We start from the raw sequence: 23,595 nt of genomic DNA, 5'->3' as shown, positions 1-23,595 counted from the left end.
AACCCTAATTCATGCATTTGTTACTTCCAGACTGGACTATTGTAATGTTCTCCTCTTACTGCAGCAAGAATCTTAACTAAAACTCGTAGATTTGATCAGATCACACCAGTTCTACTGTCGCTACACTGACCTCCTGTCAGTACCTATAAGATACTACATGCCCTTGCTCCAGTGTATCTTTCTGACCTTATTGCTACTTACGTTCCCGTGCGAACCTTAAGATCTCAGGTACATCGGCTGATTTCTCTCTATTTTTCCTTAACCCCTCAATATAAATATCAACCCTATGACTGGACTGACCATCTCTCTGGCCTATGGGTCAGATCAGCTTGTTTTCCAGCTCTGTGGTTCCTGAGCCATCTCAACGATAGACGGGTCTCGCCCAGAAGGACACCTGGTGCGTCAATTTGCAGGGCTCTGTTGATCCCTCTGCCATCTGCTTACCCATTACCCATGGAACCTTACCTCTCCTTCTTCCTTTTTTCCTTATACATCAACGGCTTCTTGGGAGTTATTCCTTGTCTTCCTAGTTCAAGACCCCGCCCTTAAATAAAATCCCACCATAGATAGATACCATGATAGAGGCTCACTCAAACTCAAGTATGATCGCCACTTTGCTGACACTTTTCAAGACAGAAAGTGTTTAAGGACAAGTGTTTCAAAATTGTATTAACAGAAAAGTAAAAAATCTGAAGAAAACAAGCAAGACCACACACACACACACAACCCATTCATACAGCGTTATTATACAAATGATGAATAATTCCGCAATCCCATTTGGTAGCAAGACAAAATCTCTGCTTCCAGACATTTCTGATTTTTGTTTTGAAATAGAGAGGTCGGGAAACAGAAGAAATGTTAGACATATTTCCTGTTCCTCTTCTCCTCTGGTTGTAGGCGGTTTCAAACCAGGTAAAGAGCAATGACCTCCAGGGCAAACAAACTAAATAGATACAAAAGCAAAGCAGAAAGTTTTCAAGCATAATACGAAATTCCTATTTCCCATTTATGAACATAAATAAAAAATGTTTTCTTTTTCCCCTTTCCAAAATGAAAATTGATTGTCCATTATGTACATGGACCTGTAAACACATGCATGGACACGTGAACATCAATCAACTAACATGTCCATGGATAAACACATGTAATGTGCTCTGCTGTAGTAACACAATCAATAATCCATTTGAAGGCAAAGAGTTAAATACAGACATAAGTAGCAAGAAAGCCAACTTACCTTTTTCAGCCTCTGCACGTTCCTGTCCAGCTGTGACGCCCGCTGCTGTTTGCAAAGGAATACACATCTTTATTTAGTTTTTCTAGGCTAGCAGAAATAAGCAGAATATCAACCCCAATGAGATCCCAAAGAGTGTATCAGTGTGAGTAGCTGAGGACAGCGAAGAGAGTCAGGGAAAGAACAAGAGAGGATCCATCATCCTGATTCCGGGGTACAATTATATACAGAAAGCAATTCTAGCTCTTCTAAGTGGGTTTAAATTGTCAAGAGTTGCATTACTAGTAATCTACATCCAGCCAAGTTTTGCAAAGTCATTGTGGCAGGTTCAGAAGTCATTCACAAAATTCTACTGATGGTTCTGTTTTGCATTAGACGTGAGAGCAAATGTACACAAACTTTGGTTGACATAAAATATATCAATCGCCTTCCTGTTTGGACCTTATTGGTCTTGTTAACTCCAGTTATAATTCCAGTCACAGAAACTCTTGGTTCCTTGGTGTTAATTAAAAGAAAGTGCCTGGGTTTAAGAAACTTCCTGTGCGCTGGGATAAAAGACAAGAACATGCAAGTGAGCAAAAGTGAACTGATCAAAGCTCTTTTTTCTTTTTCAGCAAGATGTGTGTGTGTGACTTGGCAGAAATCTTCTTATATAACAAGCTTACATGTGTAGTCTTGGCACATCTTTTCTTCAAAAGTCCAACACCAAACTAACGGCATATTAATGCGTCCTATGCATAAGAACCATTCCCCATAACATTTCAATGTAAATTCAAGATCTCGTGTGATTTATGATCATTACTGTGAAGTGCTCTGCCCACTATCACTCATGATATTGGTCTCTGTTAAGATGTTAAGTATACAGATGGATAACAGGCTTAGTGTGTGTAATCCATCATATCTCCTCACGCAAAGTCTTCTGTCCGACTCAGACACCCTAAACCATATGTTAGTGCCAAAACTCTGATTACAAATTCAGCTCATAAATCCCAGTGTTGGTGAAGCCGGTGAACTGATGCCATAGAACGGAACAAATTGATTTGATTTCAGAGGAACCAACAGGATTATGGAGCAGTTTGTGTTTAAAGTCAGTAACCCGTTTGCACGTACGGTTTAATCCCAATTTTAATCTAGATTACATCCACATCTGGCATGTCTCGCGTGCCTCCACACACTCCTGCTCGGACCCCAGGCTGAGCACTCTCTCCACACTGGAGTTTCTTAGTGATTTACACCTAATACATTTCTGAACTTGTTAAAGCATTTAAGAGCGTCTCTCCTATATGATCTGCAGCCAGACCGACCAGGCCTGTCTGAGCATCCCAAACTAACCAAGGAGTCGAGACCACCACACTCAAAAACTACCACCCAGAACATAGATTCCTCTTAGATTAATAGAAGAGCTTTTATTTGGAGCATTGCAAAGTACATTTCATGGTTGTTAACTCATTTTCTCTCACTCAGACACTCTCTCTCTCTCTCTCTCCTTTCATTTCCTCGTCTGAATAAAGCAGCTTTTGATCTCAAAGTTCTGTAATATCTTCACACAGTTTCTCTTGTGCATGTGGCAGAGAAGGAGAAAGTGATCCAATATACAAAAAAAAAGTAAGATAGATGAATATACATCGTATGTATGAGCTATTACTTTCAGTTTGTTTGTATTTCTTCATGGCTTCAAGCTTCTCAAAAATAAAATAAGGGGAGCACTTCTTTCAATTCATGGCAGAAAGTATACAGTATACAGTATGAGACGAGTTCTGAGTTCATACTTTAGGCAACAAGTAAGAAGAATAACACTCAAAGTGGTGCTTGGACTTTAAAGTATTTTCACAGTGGAAGGAAAAGCAACTTTGGATTGAATATTGCATGTTTATGGAAGCAGTCAGTTTCTAATATTGCTGCAGAAGTCTTCTTTCAGTCACTGGTCAGTCACTCTAAACTTTAAAGGGCTTTTAGGAGTCTTTGACAACCATACAGTGGCTGTGAAGTCCATAATGTGCATGTCCGTCACACACTTACACTCCTGGTATCCATAGATATAAATAAAATAAATTAAGTTTGATTTAAGCTTATCTTAGGCGATGCAATGCAGATGGTTTCACTACCTCATTGAGAGTGAGTTTGCTGAGGGAATGGTTACTTTACACAACACAGAGATGGGATTATTTGCATGTAGACTCGTATCGTCTCCAAAATTCTGCAGAGTCAGTCTGTGGCTATATCGTAAGTGGCTTGGTTCAAAAAGCTGCTGCTGGAAGGCCGTGGCTATTTCCTGCAGCTTCGCCACTTTTCACCAGCAGGGCCAGAGATTCCAGCGAGTGCATATTGTCTTTGTCAAAATGTAATCCCACTCCAGGCGCAGGAAAGGCCTCTGCCCCTCCTTCCCCCCCTCCTCCATCAACTCCTACCTCCTGTAACTCCCCGTTGGCGGTGGCGGCGGCGGCGGCGGCTGCAGCACACTCCTCTTTGAACAGTCGGTCATGCTCCATCTTGAGCTCCTGGTAGGAGCGGGAGAACATGTGGAAGATGGAGGTTGCGGGGAAGGCCATGATGAGGATCCCACTGAGGATGCTGCTCAGGGCTACAACCTGTCCTGGAATGGACCGGGGGACCATGTCACCATAGCCAACAGTTGTCATGGAGATGATGGCCCACCAGTAGGAAGCAGGGATGCTGCTGAAGTCATGGGTACCTGTGAGCTCACTCTCAGCCAGATGGACCAGTGGGGAGAAGAGGGTGACGGCCACACAGAGGAAGAGCAGGAGGAGGCCAAACTCCCGGGTGCTGCGCCTGACTGTCAGTCCCAGAGTCTGCAGGCCCAGAGAGTGACGTGCCAGCCGCATCACATAGAGAATCCTCAGGGCTCGCAAGATCCTCAACACCAGGCCCAACTTGTCCAGGTAGCCCTTACCTCCTCCTGGCCTCTCGTGCTCCGTGGCCGGGTCTTCCTCCGTCACCACCAGGGAGACGTAGTAGGGCAGGATGGCCATGGCGTCGATGATGTTGAGCGGACCGCGAAGGAATTCCAGCTTGCTGCGGGCCTGGATGAAGCGCAGCACAAACTCCAGGGAGAACCAGGCCACACACACTGTCTCTATGATGAACATGTGGTAGCACTTGGCGGAACACTCACCCTGAGATAGGAGAAGATAGAAGCAAGGGTTTGTAGGGGAGGAAAGGGGGGGAGTGAGAGCGAGGGGAGGAGAGAGTCGACATGGGGGAAAAGACAGATGGGTGGAAAATATAAGACGGGAAGAAGATAAAAATCCTGTGGTCAGATAATCACCTTTGGTAATCATTAATAAGTCATGAGGCTCAGCTACTCAGTATGCCAAAGCTACTGCAGCTACATTGATAGATAATACAGTGACACAATCCATCAGTTATTTCATTAGGGCAGGTTTGAAAGATTTATACGGCCCTCAGGAGTGACAAGTGAAGACAATCAAGCCTGCGGGCCCTTTAACTCTAGAGAGCAACAAAATGAAAAAACGTTTGTGGACAAAAGTGGACAGATGCTGATGTCTTAATAACCACAAGAGGACAAAACCTGCTGCCTCCTTTAAACACTTTCTGCCTCTTTCCTCATCTTACGTTCACATTTTGTCTCAGCCTCTATTCCACCTCAACCTCCTCCAACAACGTCCCCCTGCAGAAAATGACTCCTGAACCTGGCAGTGAGACCAGAGATCGGTGAAACAGAGATGTAATTACACTTGTGTCTAGTCAGCAGGCGTACGATTCGACTCAAGCTCGATCTGATGGACAACACCCGCAAGAGAAGAAAAGAGTAAAGCTGAAGTCATTTGGAAGATCAGCAACCTTTTTCTGTAAATTACGTAATTTTCTGCTAAACATACTGGTGGGTTTGAGTCTGTCAGTCTATTATGTAAGGAATAACGTATTGTAGGCAGGTGTTAACACAATTCTGCTGTGCAAAGTCAACCAGAAATGTGATGGCGTGAACAACAATGAAAAACGAAATGGAAACCCTGCTTGGTTATGATTCATTCCCATAGCTTCTCCTAATACAATACAATGATTATTACATTATTATTACATTATTATTACATTATTATTACATTTAAAATCAAATCTAGTATCGCCTTGTCTCTCCATGGACCAAGGTTGCTTTGACCTCAAAAAAAAATTTCACACTGCACGGAAAAAAAAAAGTTCTGGGCTCCAGTCTGTAATGTGAATGTAGCGAGTCCTCTCCCCTGAACACACAGGGGATGAGGGATGGTGAGTAAGTGAAAGATTTCCACTGCAGCTCTGCCGTCAAATATCCCTCCAAGACATCTATTGATGTGACAGACATTCATAGTTTCGCACAGTCGGCTTCTTGAATGCAAATTCTTAGGTAAAAACTTTGTAAAACAAGTAAAATTGCATTAAAATCATCAGAATTACTGTGCGCATTTGAACAAAAGTGTGAATTTAACTCGGCATACGGGACTAATAACACAAATTATTAAGTATAACTGAGATGAAGAGTGTGAGTTTCCCCTTCAGGTTATTCCATCATCACCTCCCTGGATTTTTCCACTTTCTCTTTTCTCTTTGAGCTCTGCATCCATCTCTCCGCTCAGTCTCGGTGCTATTTCTCTCATCTATTTCCCGTCTCTGCTCATCCTTCTTTTCTACCCCTCTTGCCACCCTCGTCCATCTCCCTCTGTCTCCTCCTCCTCATCGCTCATTCTGCTTCCTCCTTCACCCTCTCATGACTCCATCCCTCTCATCCTTCACTCTCTGTCCCTCACAGCGTGCTCTTTATGCTTTAAATCCTACATTTATTCACCACTCCTTTAAGCGAAACATAACTCCTTCCTGTCTTTCTCTACGTATGATTCTTCCTTCACATTCGTGCCTCACTTCTCTCCATGTTGGTCATTCTCACTATGTCTATGTCCACATTTGGCCTGTCCCTTCATGGCTGCAGAGTCCTGTATCTTCCTCATACTTTACAGTTGTTATTGTCTTTCTGTATGCTGTAGGCCAGGGATTAGAATTTGCAATGTTTCTTTCTTTCTTTTAATGGACTCAGGGGTGTTTAAAGTACCACTGAACTGATACATGTTGATGTGAATTGTTGTTTCTCTGTGTTTTCATTCATTACTTAGTCGATATCTTTTCGAAGCAGTACAAAGGTCATTATGTAATGTTAGTCTAAGAATAGTAGTCTACGATCACTTTAAGACTAATGCTCATGTATTGTAGGTGAAGTAATTGTTGATCACTGCTTCATTTCTGCTTTTCTTTAATCAATAAAAGCCACGGACCCTGTAGCTTTTTACTATGTGCACCTTTAAATTAATAAAAAGTGAAACCATAACAATCCGTGGTTTCCTTCACAGGGCTGAAGGAGAGACGGGGGAGGTCTGTCCCTCCAGCACAGGACAGTAAAAGAGGGGATGTGTTTAAAAATTCACACTTCAATAAATCTCTAACTACATATTTAACCTTTATACATCAGCGTTTCTCACATTCATTTTCATTTTCAGTCTTTCCGGGACATTCTGGGACTCTTTCTGTCTCAGGTCAGCTTACATTTCCTCTTTGGCAGCTGGTGAATGGAGGGTCCACATGCCGTGGGTGTTTCTGTCTCTCTGGGATATGAGAGAATAAGGTCAGACACGCTCTGAATGCTCGTTTCGGGGATTTTACTGACACGGCAGATTTTGTTGAGTATTTTAATGCACATAATCGGTTCCCGCAACAAAAAAAAAGAGAGAGAGTGTGGTATTTGGCTGAAATGTGGATTGGAGTGTGTGGTTCATTAAGCTCAGGGCTTTTCCTGCCTTCTGTGCCTGAAGCAAAGTAAAGGTAGCAAGCTCAGCGAAATAAGGCGGAAAAAAACTTTATTTTTGCCCCGCTTTTGATGCAATGTGGACAGCCAACCTCTAGATGGCGCATATCAAAGAAAGTACAGCAACAAGCAACAGACTCTTCCCCCGAAAGAGGATTTGAATTTGTCATCTGACCCCTAGGAGAGAGCTCCCCGATACTTTTGAAAAAATACATCTGAAGACACCACGTCATCGTTAGACCAGTATCTGTCTGCAAAACATTTCCAGCCATTGTCATGTGGACGAAATGTGCTGGAAAATGGAAGTATGGACGGAAATCTGCACTGTCAGCTAATTGGAAATTCCTTCAATCTTTGATTTTCCCTCATTTTTGGTCTTCCTTGAATAAGAATGGGTTTCAGACCACAATGATACTGTATGATGTTACAATTCACACATTACCAACTGCAGAAATCAGTGTGTGGTATGTTGTACTGGTGGCAACTTTAGGCCTAAGAGGACTTTGCATCATTCTTCTCCCTCTCTGCATGATTTGTTAACGCTGCAAAGCACACACACACACACACAGACACACACACAGACACACACACAGACACAGACACACACACACACACACACACACACACACACACACACACACACACACACACACACACGTGCCTGCCACAATAGCCACTATCTCCCTGACCTTATCGTCTCTGTACGACTCTCTGTGGAACGAATGTCAGTGACAGCTCATTTCAGCACGGAGCCTCTGTTCACCCCAGCAGCTGTCTCACACTGGATTTCACATTAATGTCCACATTAACACATCTCAATGTCAAATTAAGACAAAGACCCCAGCGAGGGTGGAAATCACTGCACCAGGCATCCAAGGTGCAGGGAGGGACAATTGAAGTAACCACATGGGAAAACATTAAATCATGATTACAGGCTTTGCTAAGTCATTATGCCAGGCTATGGATAGGACGCTCGCAGGAAGCGTAGCTGCAGTCTGGGCTTGGCAGACGGCAAAATAGCAGAGAAAATATGGCATGGCTGACCTTATCAAGAGCACTTAGGTGCTGTTTGTCCCACCACTGCCTCAGAATGCAGCTAAAAAAAGCTCACGACTTTGGAAATGGATTTTCTCGCAGTCGCACATGCTATGCCATGGTATTGAACGCCGTAATAGAATGTAGGAATACAATTACCAGGCAGAATGGGACTACGGGATGGATTCACAACCGGAGTCGTAATGCGAGAAAAGCTTTCCCAACTCACGCAACAGAGATTTCTATAATTGGTTTTAATTGTCTGTTTTTGTTGCTATTTCTCGTAACTAAAGTTTCAACAGCCGCAGAAGCGACACACAGAAAACAGAAAACAGAGGAATGAAGTCCACTGAAGTGTGAGAGATATATATTCTAGAATTGTAAAATGTATGTATATTTACTTCCCGTAAACTCCCGTAGACTCTATCCATCAGCTCCTTCATGCAGCATTTAGACGTTTTGACGTTTTGTCCTCTGGCTATTGCTCGGCTCTGACTTAAACGTGTATTTTCAGTCTCATCTCTAATTAAATATGGATCATTTTCATGCCTCAGTCGACCACAACTGCATATAAATTTAGTTCAGTATCATCACAGTCAATTACAGCGATGTGAGTGTTTCAGTTAATGGCCGGTCAAACAGTCACAGTGCTAAAATTTCAGCATTATTGAACATCTCTCTCTGGAACACAAACACACGTGGACACACACACCACTTTCTCTCACTGTATCCTCATTTAAATATGAATCAGCTAACACACAAGCAAAGACTCGGTTCCTTTAAATAAGGGTCTGACACGCAGCGTGAGGCGCACACACACACACACACACACACACACACGCACACACACACACACACACACACACACACACACACACACACACACACACACACACTTGTATGGCCATTAAAATATAATGCCGCCACCATAACATCTATAATGAGCAGCTTCCCGGATATTCTCCTGGTCTATGATGATTCCAGGTGATCATACAGGAATTATGCAGGAAAACACAGTCTGGGCTGATGTGCATTAAAGGTGGACATGAACAAAGAAGAAGAAGAAGAAGAAGAAGTAGAAGAAGAAGAAGAAGAAGTAGAAGAAGAAGAAGAAGAAGAAGAAGAAGAAGAAGAAGAGGAATGCCTTTATTGTCATTCCAAATTCCATTGTGTAGGTTTTAACGATGGAAAGTGCCCACTCCTGTGCCCGACACATTTATTCCCACCATAATAAATAATGACGTCCATAGTCCTCATCATGCACCTTAAAGCAGAGCAAGATTACGTCTGGTTGCCAGTTTTACATTCATTTATTCCCGCCTGTTCCCTCACATCTCCTTTCTGCCGCCGACTCATTCGGGGGCCAACAGAGGGACGAGCATCTTGGGTTTGAAGTGTAAATATGTCTTTTTATTGTTGGACAAGAGAAAGCTTCTATAGCTCTAAATTATGAATGTGTTCTTGTACTGTCGGATCTGAGAAAGCTCTGCGTTTCGGAGGTCTTCGGTTCACAATTAGGACAGATTTGTTTATAGATGCAGGCGTAATATCTGGATGTATTGCGAATATACTCATTGATGGATTGACGATAAATGATTAACGTTCTCTACTGTACCTCTCATCTCCATGTCTCTAAATCTATAGCTGTCATCCATCTCTTTTTATTTCTCAGCATTAAACATCGGAGGTTTGGACAGAAACAGGATGTCGGAAAAGACAATATTCATCCCATCAAGCAGCTTTACCTTGTAGCAGACCTTCAGAATAATCTGCACCACTGAGCTACGACGGTGCTCTATTACACTGACCCTGCATTTACTTCTAAAGCTCAAGTGAAGAAGAAGAAGAAGACGAAGAGAGGAGAGGAGAGGAAAAACAAAGAGGGTGCAAAGTCAGGACAGAGTGAGAAAGACAGGGAGGAGATGAGGAGAAAGGTGAATTAATGTGCAGTGGCCTTAACCTGAAATGTGTTCACAAGTCACAGGTTATTAAAGGGGCCTGGATTGTATAACACCTTGATCCATCATCAGGCTGTTGTCTTGTGTCCCGCTGGTGCATGCACATAAACACACACACACACACACACACACACACACACACACACACACACACACACACACACACACACACACACACACACACACACACACACACAGAGTCAACCGCACCTGCAGTCATGCGCCCATTAATTTACAAGGACTCTTGATACATAGTATGATAAAAGAGCTACGAACAACCCCCAATCTCTCTCTCTCTCTCTCACACACACACACACACACATATACACACACATCAGTCACCACCTACGCGCCAAAGACACACCGGCTATAATGATACTGGGCTCTACATGCCGGGCATAATAATGTGCATGTGAGCATGACTGCAGAGTCGAAGAAGAGCGTTACGTCCATAAAAGGCCCCTGAACCGGCTGCCAAATGTCCCATCAGTGACAAAGACCAACAGCTTGTTCACGCACAAACAGCCCCCTTTTTGGGGCCCTAATATAGAAAAATGAAGGAGGGAAGGTGCGGCGAAAGGACAGATAGACCGGGAAAGGATGGGAAGAAGGGAGTGAGGAGGAGGAGGTGTATCAGGAGGGAGAGATGGACAGAGCTCAGGCTTCCCTTCACACTTCATGCATCTCTATTCTCCATCTGTCAGAACGCTGCAGTCAGAGGGGAAGAAACAAGCCTGCAGGCATTAAGGTGCACACACACACACACACACACATATACACAGCCAGTGTCAGAGAAGAGTCATCAGAGAAAACACGCACACACACACACACACACACACACACACACACACACACACACACACACACACACACACACGCAAACATCAAATGAGTGAATTTGCTTGAGCTTGCTTTTAAATTCTGGTTAGAGTCTCTACCAGTATTACTGAGAACACTAGATGACAATGAAAAATAGATCACGTCTATATTTCACACACACACACACACACTTACACACACAAACATCCACAGCGAATGAATCTTCCACTTTTGTGCAGTGAAAGCAATTCAGTGTTGTTCAGTTCCCCAATCAACATTGTAAATGGTTTCATCAAATTCAAAATACACGTGCAAGTGCAGCGATATAAAGTCATCTCACCATGCACGGTGATGCAAACACACACCCACACACACACACACACACACACACACACACACACACACACACTGTGACTATGACTTTTCCTGGAAGAACAATGTTCAAGGAAATATGTTTTGGGATGTTATATACAATCCTTCACACACACACACACGCATACACATACAGTCTTAGTGCGCATGCTGCAGGGTGTGTGCAGGAATGAATACATGGCGGCTCGGTTAGGATGGCACGGAGCAGCAGAGTGAAGAGGTGCGTTGGATTCTGCAGTAAGTCACAGGAGAATGACTCTTGAAGTGTTTTGTTGGCCAGAGCTGTGTAACACCTGCTGCTGGCCTCGGGGGGAGAGAGCATGTGTGTGTGTGTGTGTGTGTGTGTGTGTGTGTGTTTGCATAAAAGGGTGTGTATTTTGTGTAGCAGTGTGTCTTTAGAAATTCTTTCTCTCTGACGTATCACTGAAAAGAGAATAACAGAGTTTTTGATAAGTCTAGTCCAGATGAGTCCAGCTAGTGTGAGCGTGAGTGTGAGTGTTGCCTCGCTGTCCATGGTGCTGAACGTCAGGACAATAGTAAACAATGTATTACAGGAAAAACACAACATAAAGAGTATAGATGTATCTCCTATTTAAAGGCTTAAGATTGACACTAAGAACAACTTAGGGCATGAAGCAGTAGAGCTTATGTCTCTAAAGATACTGAATCACTATAAAGTATGACACTAAGTCGTAATATAAGACTTTGTTACTGTTAATGCATGGGGTCAAATTTTTTTTTTCTCCAAATTCCAAGCCAACAAAACATCACAGCAATCAGAATCCAACAAACCTCCTTCTACTCCATTGTGGTGTGTTATTCAGAACAATCCAGAACATTATAAACACCTCAGACGTTGCTGTGCTCTCCTAATCCCACTTGGCAGCCATGCATGGATCAGACAGACGGTAACAGATAGACCATAATAAGCATGGAATCTGCTCTCTGGTGTGTGTGTGTATGTATGCACAGCTATAGACACACACATGCAGACTTTTGTGTGTGACTGTATTTCACACACACGTCACAAACATGTATTTAGTCTATTTGTGGGTGTGTCTTGTTCAAAGTTGATCCTCCATTTGAGGGTCGTTAAAATAAAATTGTACTGGAATTCAGGCCACACTTTAAGTATAAATGATTTAAATTCAGGTCTGAAAAAGTTGAGTCTTTGTGACTTCAGGCATCTCTCTCTCTCTCTCTTTCTCTCTCTCTTTCTCTCTCTCTCTCTCTCTCTCTATCCCCTCTCTGGCCCTGCTGAGCCAACAATATTTTACAGACACAGACACTGTATTTATGTTCCCATCACGTTCATTTAAGGGATGCAGAACTTACGAGGGGGGGGGGCACACTACATTTAGATTGCCTTTTTAATTTTGTACCTGTGTTGTTGTCCGCCCCAAACAAGGCATATGATTGATGACAGTGCTTTGTCTTCACAGCCAGCTGTGGGTGTGTGTGAGAGAGCGAGAGAGGAAGGCAGTAGCTCAGTGGGTAGAGCTTCCGCCTGGGAACTGGAGGGTCCCCGGTACGAGTCCCTGCCGAGGTGCCCCTGAGCAAGGCATCGAGCCCTCAATTGCTCCCCCCTCTGCGAAGGGTGGTAAATGTAATTAATGTAAGTCGCTTTGGATAAAAGCGTCTGCCAAATGCTCGTAATGAGAGAGAGAGGGAGAGACCACACTCTCACACCTAGATTGAATAATTTAACACCTTACTGTCGTCTCTTGCTACAGTATGTGTTTCCCATTTTAGGTGTGGAACTAAATTGCCTTAAAAAAATCATAGGGCTCAGAAAGCCTGGTATCGCCCCGAAACAAAAACTCATTTCAAATTCATGGGTGTGTTGCAGATCGTGTAGATGAGACTGTTAGCTCTCTCTTGCTCCTCGCAGGAGCTCTTTCAAGTTTCCAAGTCGAGACTGAAGAGAGGAAAACAGTCCAGATGACAGTCCAAACCTCCACAGAGACAATCGAGTTGGAAACACGTTTGTTGAGTCCTATCATACCGTTCTGCACTGTTCTGAATCAGGAGACGTAAAAGAACAAAACACAACCAACTCTTCTGAGATTGTATCACAGATCCCACTTTGATCCTTTCAAATTGATTCTCAGTGAAGCTGTACGCAGGTGTGCAACGACAGCTAAGAGTAGAAACGCTGAGCTCTATTTTTTTGTCTAGTTAAGACATCAATACAACAAAAAAATATATTTTTGGAAAAGAAACATCAGTCCCTTTGCCACACGACTTCAACAATGATCACAGTTTCTTTTCTTTCTATTAATTCACTTTATATTGAATTGAAGGCCTGTAAGTAAGTGACACTAACTGTGACACAGGTAAATAAGGTTTTAGAGCCCAGTGAATCAGCATGTAAGCAAATGAGTAATGGGCCTTAGTGGGTAAATCACTGCTATAAACTATGATAACCACCTGCACAGCAGCAGCAGCGCTCAGGCAACTGGATCTAAATACATAATAAGCCCACATTTGAAGCACTGCTATGACTCACTGATCTTAATGCAAAGTAGCTGACCAAATTATGACACTAATTTGTAAGTAAGTATGGTAATTTGTAGGTAAGTAGAGTAATTAACTTAATTTTTGTATGTGAACTGTGCTCTAATAGGGAGCGACTGAACTGAATTCATCATCCATCAGAACAACTGTGTGGAACACCAGGCTGATCTCTCACTAAATTAGCTTTTAATACACTCAACATGTTATTACATTATGTTATACTATTATATCAGATGGAAATATGCACCCTGTGCCCTAACGACATTAGTTAGTTTGTAATTCACTCTAGCTTAACAGCATTACCTTGAAAAGCTCTTATTATGGGATCACTTCTCATTCGCTACATGACATCAACATGACACAAGTGACACCGCGATCACAGAGTAATGCTTTTGCCCACAGATAATGTCTGTTATTCAGCGTGTGTGTGTACAGCATGTATGTCTGTGTATGTCTTCAGAATTTGTGGGCATCCGTGTACATTTGCGTGTGTTGTGTTTCAGTGTTCGCACATCTTTCTGCTCTCCGGTAATTTCACTGTGCCTCAGTCTTTAAACCTCTAACAGCCCCTCTGAGAAGCAGGGACGGGAGGCTTCACCACTGGTTGGGTGTTTACATCGATCCCTTGTTTGCTCTTCTCGTTATCGCACCTCCGTTTTGCTCTCTCGCTCTCTCTCTCTCTCTCTCCCACGACTGCATTCTTTGTATCTCTCTTTGAAAGTCTCCCACTCTCTCTCCCTGAGCCCCTCTCTTCAATCTGCCTTCTATTTGTCTTTCTCTTATTTGGTTATGTGTTGCAGTATTAGTATTGACATGTTTCTCCTTGAGAACAACAACTCCAACTGTGTCAAAACTCAAATGCTTCACGTTAAGTCGTCTACCCTCTCACTCTCTCTTGCGTTCCTCTCTCCAGACACTGTGATCGATGCCCTGGGACGTAATTATTGAATAGCAAATCCCTCTCCAAATTATAGCATAAAGGATATAGAACACCCTCTTCAATTTCTCCCCAGGCCAGAATACAACTGAATTAGGAATAGGGGAGCAAAGTTGATGAGGCTTTCTGAAAATATTCTATCATCCTGCTTGAATATTAAAGGTATGAATCTAACAGACATTCGGGCACATTGAGTGAAACACTGATTTCCCTGCAGTAAAGGAATTGAAATGAATAGATAGACTTTCTGCTTTGACAAAGGTTTCCTAAGAAAATGTGCGTCTTTCCTCGCTCCCTTTTATTGAGCAATGTGAACTCGGGCAAGCTATCAACCTGCTGCGAATAAGGAGAAGTCAAATCCAAACACTGCAGCAGACTAGTACGCAGATCCAGCAGGTTTGGGCTCTGGACCTCTGCCAGGGTCAGAGCCAAGTTTGGAGCAGCAGTGGAAACGTGAACTCCTGTATATGAGGGACTGAAAATGTGTGTTACAGACACGTGTGAGCTCTGGTCACAGTGATTCTACAGAAGCGGTGAAAGGAGGACATCTTTTTATTGTTCTCCCAAGATGACAATATCATTTCCTCTCGCCACAACAGCTTCACTTTTCTCAAGATCTCGTAGAAACTATGAATACATCTTCTGTGGCGCGGAACAAAGCTATTTCAGCCCAGATACAGCCTTGACTTGTCACACTGATCAATACATTCTTCGGCTGCAAAAGGGAAGATAATTCCTACAGTGATTGCGTCTTTGTCAAAGCTTTCATCTCGAAAACAATTTATAGTACGGTACAGCTCATTTACTGATAAGTGCCAAGAAATTTCCTACATAACAGTCTGGCTCATGTTTCTCTTACTTAATCATGACGAAAAGCTCAACTGAACCTCGCTTTAGCTTTTATTTCCACTTTTAACCTTATGTCTGGGGGCAGGAAGCAGAAAAACAATGAGGGTGAGCTGCTGCAAGCTTTAAAGACGCCACCAGGCATGTTTGGAAGACAGCAGAGTGCACTAGTGTCTCTTCACAGGAGAGATTAGTTCAATAATTGCTGCGGACAGATGAACATAAAAGGCAAGACTGCTGACAAGAATCACTTAGAAATCTATTTGTAATGAGACAGGAAGCTAATCAATGAGTCGTAGAGGGATAGTAAGTAAGGAAATGTGTTGGAGTATTTAATTTGAAGCATTATTGCTGCTGTTGAATGATAGATTAGAGTTATCCCATCTCTCCCCCTCTCTCTCTCTCTCTCTCCCTCATGCTGGATGATTCAAATCCAATGAAAAGTGTAAAGTTTATACCGGCTCCTTCCAGGTATTGCACACATTTTAATTTGACCTTTCAAAAGAACAATCATCACCGTTCAGACTCTTTGACTGAGTTTAAATGATTCATGCATCTGTTTGCTTATTACAAATGAATGAGCGGAGGTTGGGCTTTCAAATTCTTCCCACTATACGCAGCCTGAAGGAAGAAGAAGCTGCTAACAAAGTAGAAGAGGAACACAGAGAATAAGCAGACGGAGATGAGACGATGCCCCGCCCATATTGTTAAAGATGACAGCGATATAGAGTTTGATCTGGGTATGAGCTGAGGATAGGCAGGAACGCGTAACAGACAGATTGGCAGAAGGAGCAGGAGGGAAAATCGAAAGTGTTTATATTTTGCTGTCTTTCCTCCAGACTCATTTGTTCTGCCGCTTGTTCTCTCTCTATTGTTCTGTCCTCTCTTTTTGTCCTCCTCCACTTACGCTCTTGCCCCATCTTCCACTTAATCTATCTCCCCTTTCACACTCTTCACCCAAACACAGAGCCAGATGAAGAATGAGTGGGTGAGGGAATTTCTGGCCTGGACTCCAGCGCAAAAAGCCAAACCAAATGCCGACAAACAACGGAGCCGCGTGAAAGAAACATAACAGGAGCCCGGCTGCTCCCTGCTCCTTTTGGACGCTGCAGGCGAAGCTCAGACGAAGCTCAGACGGCGAGCTCCAAAATAGTTTGAAGCGTCGAGCATGGAGGGACACGAGAATCTTGAAAGCTGCAGATGGATTTGTTTACTTTTCAAGAGCGTTGCCATGTCTCCCTCAATGAATGCAGATACGGAAAGAGCTGCGGACACATATTCGCTCTGCCTCCCTCTCTCTCTCTCTCTCACACACACACACACACACACACACACACACAGTGGCATTAAGTTTCACAAAACTCTGCTTTTTTCCCGCAACAGCGAGTCCCACGCCAGCAATCAATACAGCGCTGTAATGGTGAGAATGTGTGTGTTTATGTGAGTGGGTGTGTGCCCTAAAGGCCGGGTGTTTGCAGAGGGATGTCCTGGCCCCTGTGGGCAGCTCGGTGTCTCTTCCACCCATCCCTCGTGTTTCTCACAGACAGAATCGCAAGAAGTACAACTCAATTTGCTGTAATCGTCATCTTATACATCAGGAAACACACTTTGATCGCATTCGGCTGTACTTGAAATGTACCTCCGCTTGTTTCTACTCCTGCTTCACTGAGTTCCTTGTGGTTTTCTTAGCTCGCAGGGTATTTTTCCAGGCTAATTCTTACAGATTTGTCCTGTTCGGCGGTGTGTATGAAACCGGTCCGGTGCAGCAGTGCAGATTTACAGCATCCACTTTATCAAACCCTGGCAACTCTGGCCAATTTCATATCCCGATTCTTCTCATCTACACTCCAGCTGTCACAGACTGCTACACTACCCTGACAGAATCCTCTCTTCGCGTTTTTACAACTCATCAAGCATGCTGCAGCCTAGTCCTCTCCCCTGCCTCCCTAAATTCTCCCTGATCACACAGTCCTGTTCCTTCATCCCTCAGATGCCTGTGACTGCTCATATGAAAATCGATACTCTGACGGAGCTGTGGAAGAGCTTAAGGATCTGCTTGTACGTATGCACAGTACACACTCTACAAGCAGAGGAGGTTCATTACTATTGCATGTGACATTGCTAGCGAAGGCAGTGGTGTATTTCATAGGGAGTTCATGGCTTGGAAGGTCCCATGGTCCAGCGTGTGTGTGTATGTGTGTGTTAGTAAGTCTACTTCATTATTCCCCAGTGTTCACTAGCCAAGAGTGGCCAAGCCTCAGTGAGCAGCTTGGGCTTCATTATCCCACAGTGCTATGGGTAGACACAGATCAGAGGCCATGCCCACTTCACTAAAACACACACACACACACACACACACACACACACACACACACAGACATACATTCTACCCCACATGCATAAATACACATAAAGAAACTTGCACATCCATTAATGCAAATTTGCTAATTTACTCATTTAACTACATGTAGACACCCACACAAAGACACACAGACACACAGACACAGACACACAGACACACAGACACACAGACACAGACACACAGACACACAGACACAGACACACAGACACACAGACACACAGACACACAGACACAGACACACAGACACACAGACACACAGACGTCTAAGTGGGCTGGTGAACACACTGAACATGCAGCACCCGATGGATGTTTACTGTAAGAGTGTGTGACAGTGTGATATGTGATTCCTCTGTCTGGAAAGAAGAGAATGAGACTTCTACCTGCTTCAACATCAGTGAAGAGTTGTTTTAAGGAAATGACGTTAGTGTTAGATGTAATGCCTAAATGATCACGTTGAATTCGATAGCTAATCTAACATCACTAATGATCGGTTCGCCCCACTGACAGGATCATTAAAAGCATCCTATGACAAAAGTTGAATTTATGAGCCCCATTTTTGTTCAAATATTATAATTTATTCAGTTTATGCCAGTTTCAGTTCGGGGCCTTGAAAAGTGTTGCGATGTATTGATGAGTGCAGAACATTCCCGTCCACATTACACAACCTGATGAACTCACCCTGTCCTCCTCCTCTCTGAGGTCCGGCATGGTGCTGATACACAGGCTGATGACAGTGACGGCGACCATGATCACCGACAGGCAGGCGAAGATCTTCCCCGGTATGCCAGATTGCGGGTTCTCCACCATATCTCTCAGCCAGTTCATCACCTTTTTGTGCCGCGTCTCCTCCACGGGCACACGCTGCATGGCGTTCCTCTGCCGGAGCTCCTCCTCCCGCCGCTCCTGCTCGTGCACCTCCTCGATGCGTGTGTACATCTTCCTCTTACAGCAGCGCTCCATGTAGGTCATCTCCACGCCCCAGTAGTTCAGCTCGTCGTGCAGGGAGAGGACGCACATTTCCCGCAGGAGGCGCAGTTTCCCCGCGACCAGGAAGTTGAGGATTACCTTGAAGGCGGAAGGCGAGCGGTCGAAGAAGAACTCCTTGTGGGTTTCGTCGTAGTCATCGCAGATGTTGGCAATGTCCTCGGGTGACCGGCAGCTACAGAGGCGACCCAGTCGGGTGAGAGGGAATTGCTCGAGCGTGCTCCAGGGAAAGGTGTATCTGTTCCCCCCGACGTTGATCACCGCCAGCAGGCCATGGTCGACGGACAGCAGGTCCTCTTGCCGACGGATAAACTGAGCCCTCTTGTAGTATGCACCCTGGACAAAGGAAATGATTAAGAAACAAGACAAAAGACAAGAATCAAGAATAACTCAAGATTGATCTGTCTTGTCTTGTCTTTTGGACTTTGCTGGCTGTGTTCCTGTCCCTTTTGTCGTCCCTGTGTCCGGATTCACATAAACATCACACATCCCTGCTTTCGTCTCTTTTCTTCCCTTCTGTCCCATAAATGGATGTTCATTGTAATGCCCAAAAAGATTCATACAAGTTATAAATCCCTGCATTTGCCTAATTGCCTCAAATAAAAGGCAGTGACAAAGTGTTGAAGAACGCTTTGAATTTCTTTTTAAGTTTTTTTCAAATACAACCCTGACTGACTGACTTGTATTCTACCTCATTTCTTGTAACACTCGTGGTTTCAGACGACCCCGTTCATACCTTGATGGTCTCGGTCTCGGGGATCTCGGTGAAGATGCGGTCAAGACTGCTGTCATCGCTGACGGACAGGTTGCTGAAATCATGGTTGGCGTTGCTGATGATGGGCATGGCAGCATCAGGAGAGCACGCTGCTCCGGGCCGGGCAGCTCAGATCAAGCGGCGAAGACAGCGTGAGGAGGCGGTCGTTGCCAACCTCAGGAGAATGTTCAGTATTGAAACTTCTAACAGCTTACATTAAAACTTGCATAAGATAAAAAAGCGTTCACAGCTTTGAGTTGATAACAATACGGCAGCGACTTTCAGGCTTCTGGGTCTCAGAGTTCCCCCTCATGGACTCGCGACTCGCTATGGCTTCAGCTTCCACCTAACACAGGAGTATTAATGATGTCGTCTGAGGTCCACAGCAGAATCACCTGGACATCAGGATTCATGGGCACATCAGTGGGTAATCCAGGTCTGAAGCAAGACTCTGGAAAAGTAAAGCCCAGATAGAGAGAGTGGGTTAGGATTGATCCGCGGCTGATAGCTGCAGGAGGATGGGTCGGCTGCGTCTGGGAGCCGAATGTGTTGTACTGAGGCATCGAGGGGACTGAGAGAGGGATCGTCTCTCACCTCACAACAGGATTAGTGATTGGAGAGAGAGAGAGAGAGAGAGAGAGAGAGAGAGAGAGAGAGAGAGAGCACCTCCTCCCTCTTTCACTTTCTTTTGTGTACAGAGATAAACAGACATATCCAGCTTTAAGTACTCATCTACTGGTCACTGTGGAAATTCCCAACCAAATGAACAAGCATGGAGAAGAAACTAGTTTGAAAAAGAGCATTCAGGGTCTGCGCTGTAATTCAGAGTTGTGGTAAACAAGTGGGCTTATTGGTTGTTGTAGATTGGCAACAATCCTAGCAACAGTCACCATAGTGAGACACGGGGTCTAAAATGTTTTTCTTGGCAATAAAATTGCCCTGAAAGTTATTTGGCACTGTCACAGTTACAGTTGCCCAGAATGGTTTGCTGTGTTTCAAAGCCTTAGATAGCTTTGGTTATTTTCAAACTGTTTTCCCACCGTTTGTCATCACACTGACAGACAGTAGCCACATTTGTTACTTACTTTACCTTCCGTAGCAAAGAGTTTTGAAGCAGACTAACAGCGCAGTACTGGCACTGGGAGAATGGCTGGACTTAAAGGGGGAATATTGTGCGTATTTTGCTCATTTGTATCATGTATTGTTGCGGGGATTAAGTGGTGAACACAGTCAAAGCTGCAAAACTTCACAGACTTCAGACTTCAAATATAAAGTGGCAAAAGTCCATAAATCCTAAGCCTCGTTTTTGAATAGAGACTGACTTCTGTAACATATTTACATCCAAACCATTTGAATTCACACAGATTTGTGTGCTATTGAGTACTAGACAGTAAGTATTTCTCCAGCATATGTGGGTGTTGGCAGCTCAGGCCTGATGCCGGCCAATCAGAGCAGGACTTTCAGTAGAGGACCATAAAGCAGCAGTCTGTAAGATTGTTCTTCCTACCTGCTGCACACACAGGAGTATTGGGGAAAGTGTGTTTACCTTCTAGTCATTTTTGGGTTCAAAGATTTTTTTGAGCGTCCTCCATTTACGGATTCCTATCAGCATGGAATGAAGATTATATAAAACAGCCTAAGTGTTTTAACTCATCGTGTACAGTGGTGCTGCAGCGAGGGAGATGAGGAGCGGATGAAGGTATTTTTCCGCTCATTGAAGCATTGCAAAATATTTGATAGTCAATCCATGAAGGCAAAACAGAGGAGGATTTGTGTTTGAGTTAAATCCCGTATGTGAGGAATGATTGTAGAATAATGCCCACATCACTTTAAAACAGTTCAGTGATCGTTTCAATCATTGCTCAGTGATATGTTGAAGCCATTTCCTCACATTACTGACGCTGTTTCAGTTTCATCAACCCTGGCTTCATTCCTCAACTTATTATGATTGTTTTGAAAATGAAATGAAGGAAAGATTAACAAGAACAAAGACCGTAGCAATTTACATAAGTGAGCCATTAGCCTGCCAGATATTAGAAAAATGGCAACTTTGCACTTTTCCAGCCTTTTCTTCCCCTCAACATGTAGGAACAAGAGCACACACACACACACACACACACACACACACACACACACACACACACACACACACACTACAGTAATCTGTCACTGTGACTGGGCATGACAAGCAGAACTGAGAGTGAGTGCAGCATGTTGGAGCGTAACACACACACGCACACGCACACACACACACACACACACACACACACACACCTTGCTGTACACTGTACAATCAGGAAATCATAAGATATACTAACACAAACAACACACAGACGGTAGATAACCGGTTAAAGCTTCTTTTCAACGCGTGCATGAACAAGTTTAAATGATCGAACTGCACCCTCATATCAATAAATCACTTCTGCCGTGACGCTGTTTCACGCCATTTCATCTCACAAAGGGGAGGAGAGCAAGATAAACTATTCAGTAATAGGTTTGTATTCCCTGTGGATGGGAAGCAGTTTTTTTTCCTGGAGGAAAGGAAACTCGGGGAGCAGCAGCAGGATTATCAGCACGGCTCAGCCTCCTGCAGCAGCCACCGGGTACAAAGTGACCCATGGAGAGCAGAGATTCAGCTTCCATGCGGGACAACAGAGTTCATCTGCATGTATTGATCACCATTAAGCTATATATTATGTGGAAATATAAGCAGTAATAATCAATACTTTTATGAAATCACTTTTTTTTGAGAATGCGTGGTTTTACATAAAGGAATTAGTTTTTTTATTTGGCAACACAATTCACACACACACACAGACCGCACACACACGCACGCACGCACGCACGCACGCACGCACACACACACACACACACACACATACATCACTGACTTGATATGGAACAATCAGTGCGCCCTTATCAAAACTTTGACAATCGATGAGACTCGATTAAATCCCGCTATTCATTAAGATCTCGTGATATAGTCGTGCACGGATCATCCTCTAAAAGCCATTTGTACCAAGCTCTAACCGAAGAAATGCTTCAAATTCAAGGGAATACATTTCTGTGTTACATTTCTAAGAATCCCGTTTGATTTAAACGCATGTATTTTGTTGATTTATTACTTTAAAATGCTACTTTAAACGCTTTATTCCGTCATTTTTTACAAAATTTGGAGGTGCAGATCACTAATTTTCACGTGAAGTGAATGTGGCATCACAACTTGAAACAATATGCAGACATAAACACAAATATTCCCCGGTATAACTTATCTCCTTCATCATCATCCTCATCTTACCATCCTCGCCGTCACTTGTCCCCCAAAACCGGCCGAAGCAGCTCGGCGTGAAGCCCCTCTGTCACCTCCCGGTCCCACCGATCATTCAAAGCGCAAACTGGGTGTCATGGATCATCTTCATCCGTCACATGTTGCAGTAAGGAGCACCTCTCTCCGGCATCTGCATCGCCCGCACCGGCGGAAGAGACGCACACGGGGCGCTCCGGACATGCCAGAGAACGAGAGAGAGAGAGAGTAAAGCTGTGTGTGTGTGTGAGAGAGAGAGAGAGAGAGTGTGTGTGTGTGAGAGCTGGCGGAGCTCAAAGTGTCCCGTTACTGCTCAGTTAGTGGTGCTGCAGGAGGAAGAGGAGGAGGAGGAGGGAGGGGGGAGGGAGGGAAGAGGAGGGGTCGGGATTCGCGGTAGTTCAACTTTGCGTAATGGTGCCGATGGATCCAGACGCATGGAAACCTGGCCGTTGGAAGCGGCTGCGGGTCCTATGTGCTGACAACATGTCCGACTAAAGTCTGGAAGCTTTGTGACATGTGACCCCAGGAGAGGGTGCATAGTGACGTCACCGTGAGGTAATGATCAAAGTTTGTAAAGGAGGGAGAGAGAGAGAGAGAGAGAGAGAGAGAGAGAGAGAATAAGACAAAGATAGATAGATAGATAGATAGATAGATAGATAGATAGATA

At 44.0% G+C, this 23,595-nt stretch overlaps 1 protein-coding gene across 1 annotated transcript; it reads right to left on the bottom strand.

The window, feature by feature from the left end:
* Positions 1–2,674: 2,674 nt before the first annotated feature.
* kcng4a (potassium voltage-gated channel, subfamily G, member 4a) lies at positions 2,675–23,074 on the bottom strand. Its single transcript, XM_076142366.1, has 4 exons — positions 22,923–23,074; positions 19,607–20,075; positions 18,565–19,206; positions 2,675–4,365 (listed from the first exon to the last, which is right to left on the bottom strand). Exons 2-4 carry the CDS (start codon positions 19,712–19,714, stop codon positions 3,469–3,471), a joined length of 1,647 nt encoding a protein of 548 aa, XP_075998481.1. The 5' UTR covers positions 19,715–20,075; positions 22,923–23,074; the 3' UTR covers positions 2,675–3,468.
* Between the last annotated feature and the right edge of the window lie 521 nt (positions 23,075–23,595).

The sequence above is a fragment of the Genypterus blacodes genome, unplaced genomic scaffold (assembly GCF_046128005.1).
Source record: "Genypterus blacodes isolate CSIRO-AG114 ecotype Tasmania unplaced genomic scaffold, CSIRO-AGI_Gbla_v1 ptg000021l_1, whole genome shotgun sequence".
Lineage (NCBI taxonomy): Eukaryota > Metazoa > Chordata > Actinopteri > Ophidiiformes > Ophidiidae > Genypterus > Genypterus blacodes.
The sequence above is the reverse complement of the archived record's forward strand: the minus strand, read 5'-3'. Positions and strand labels throughout refer to the sequence as shown.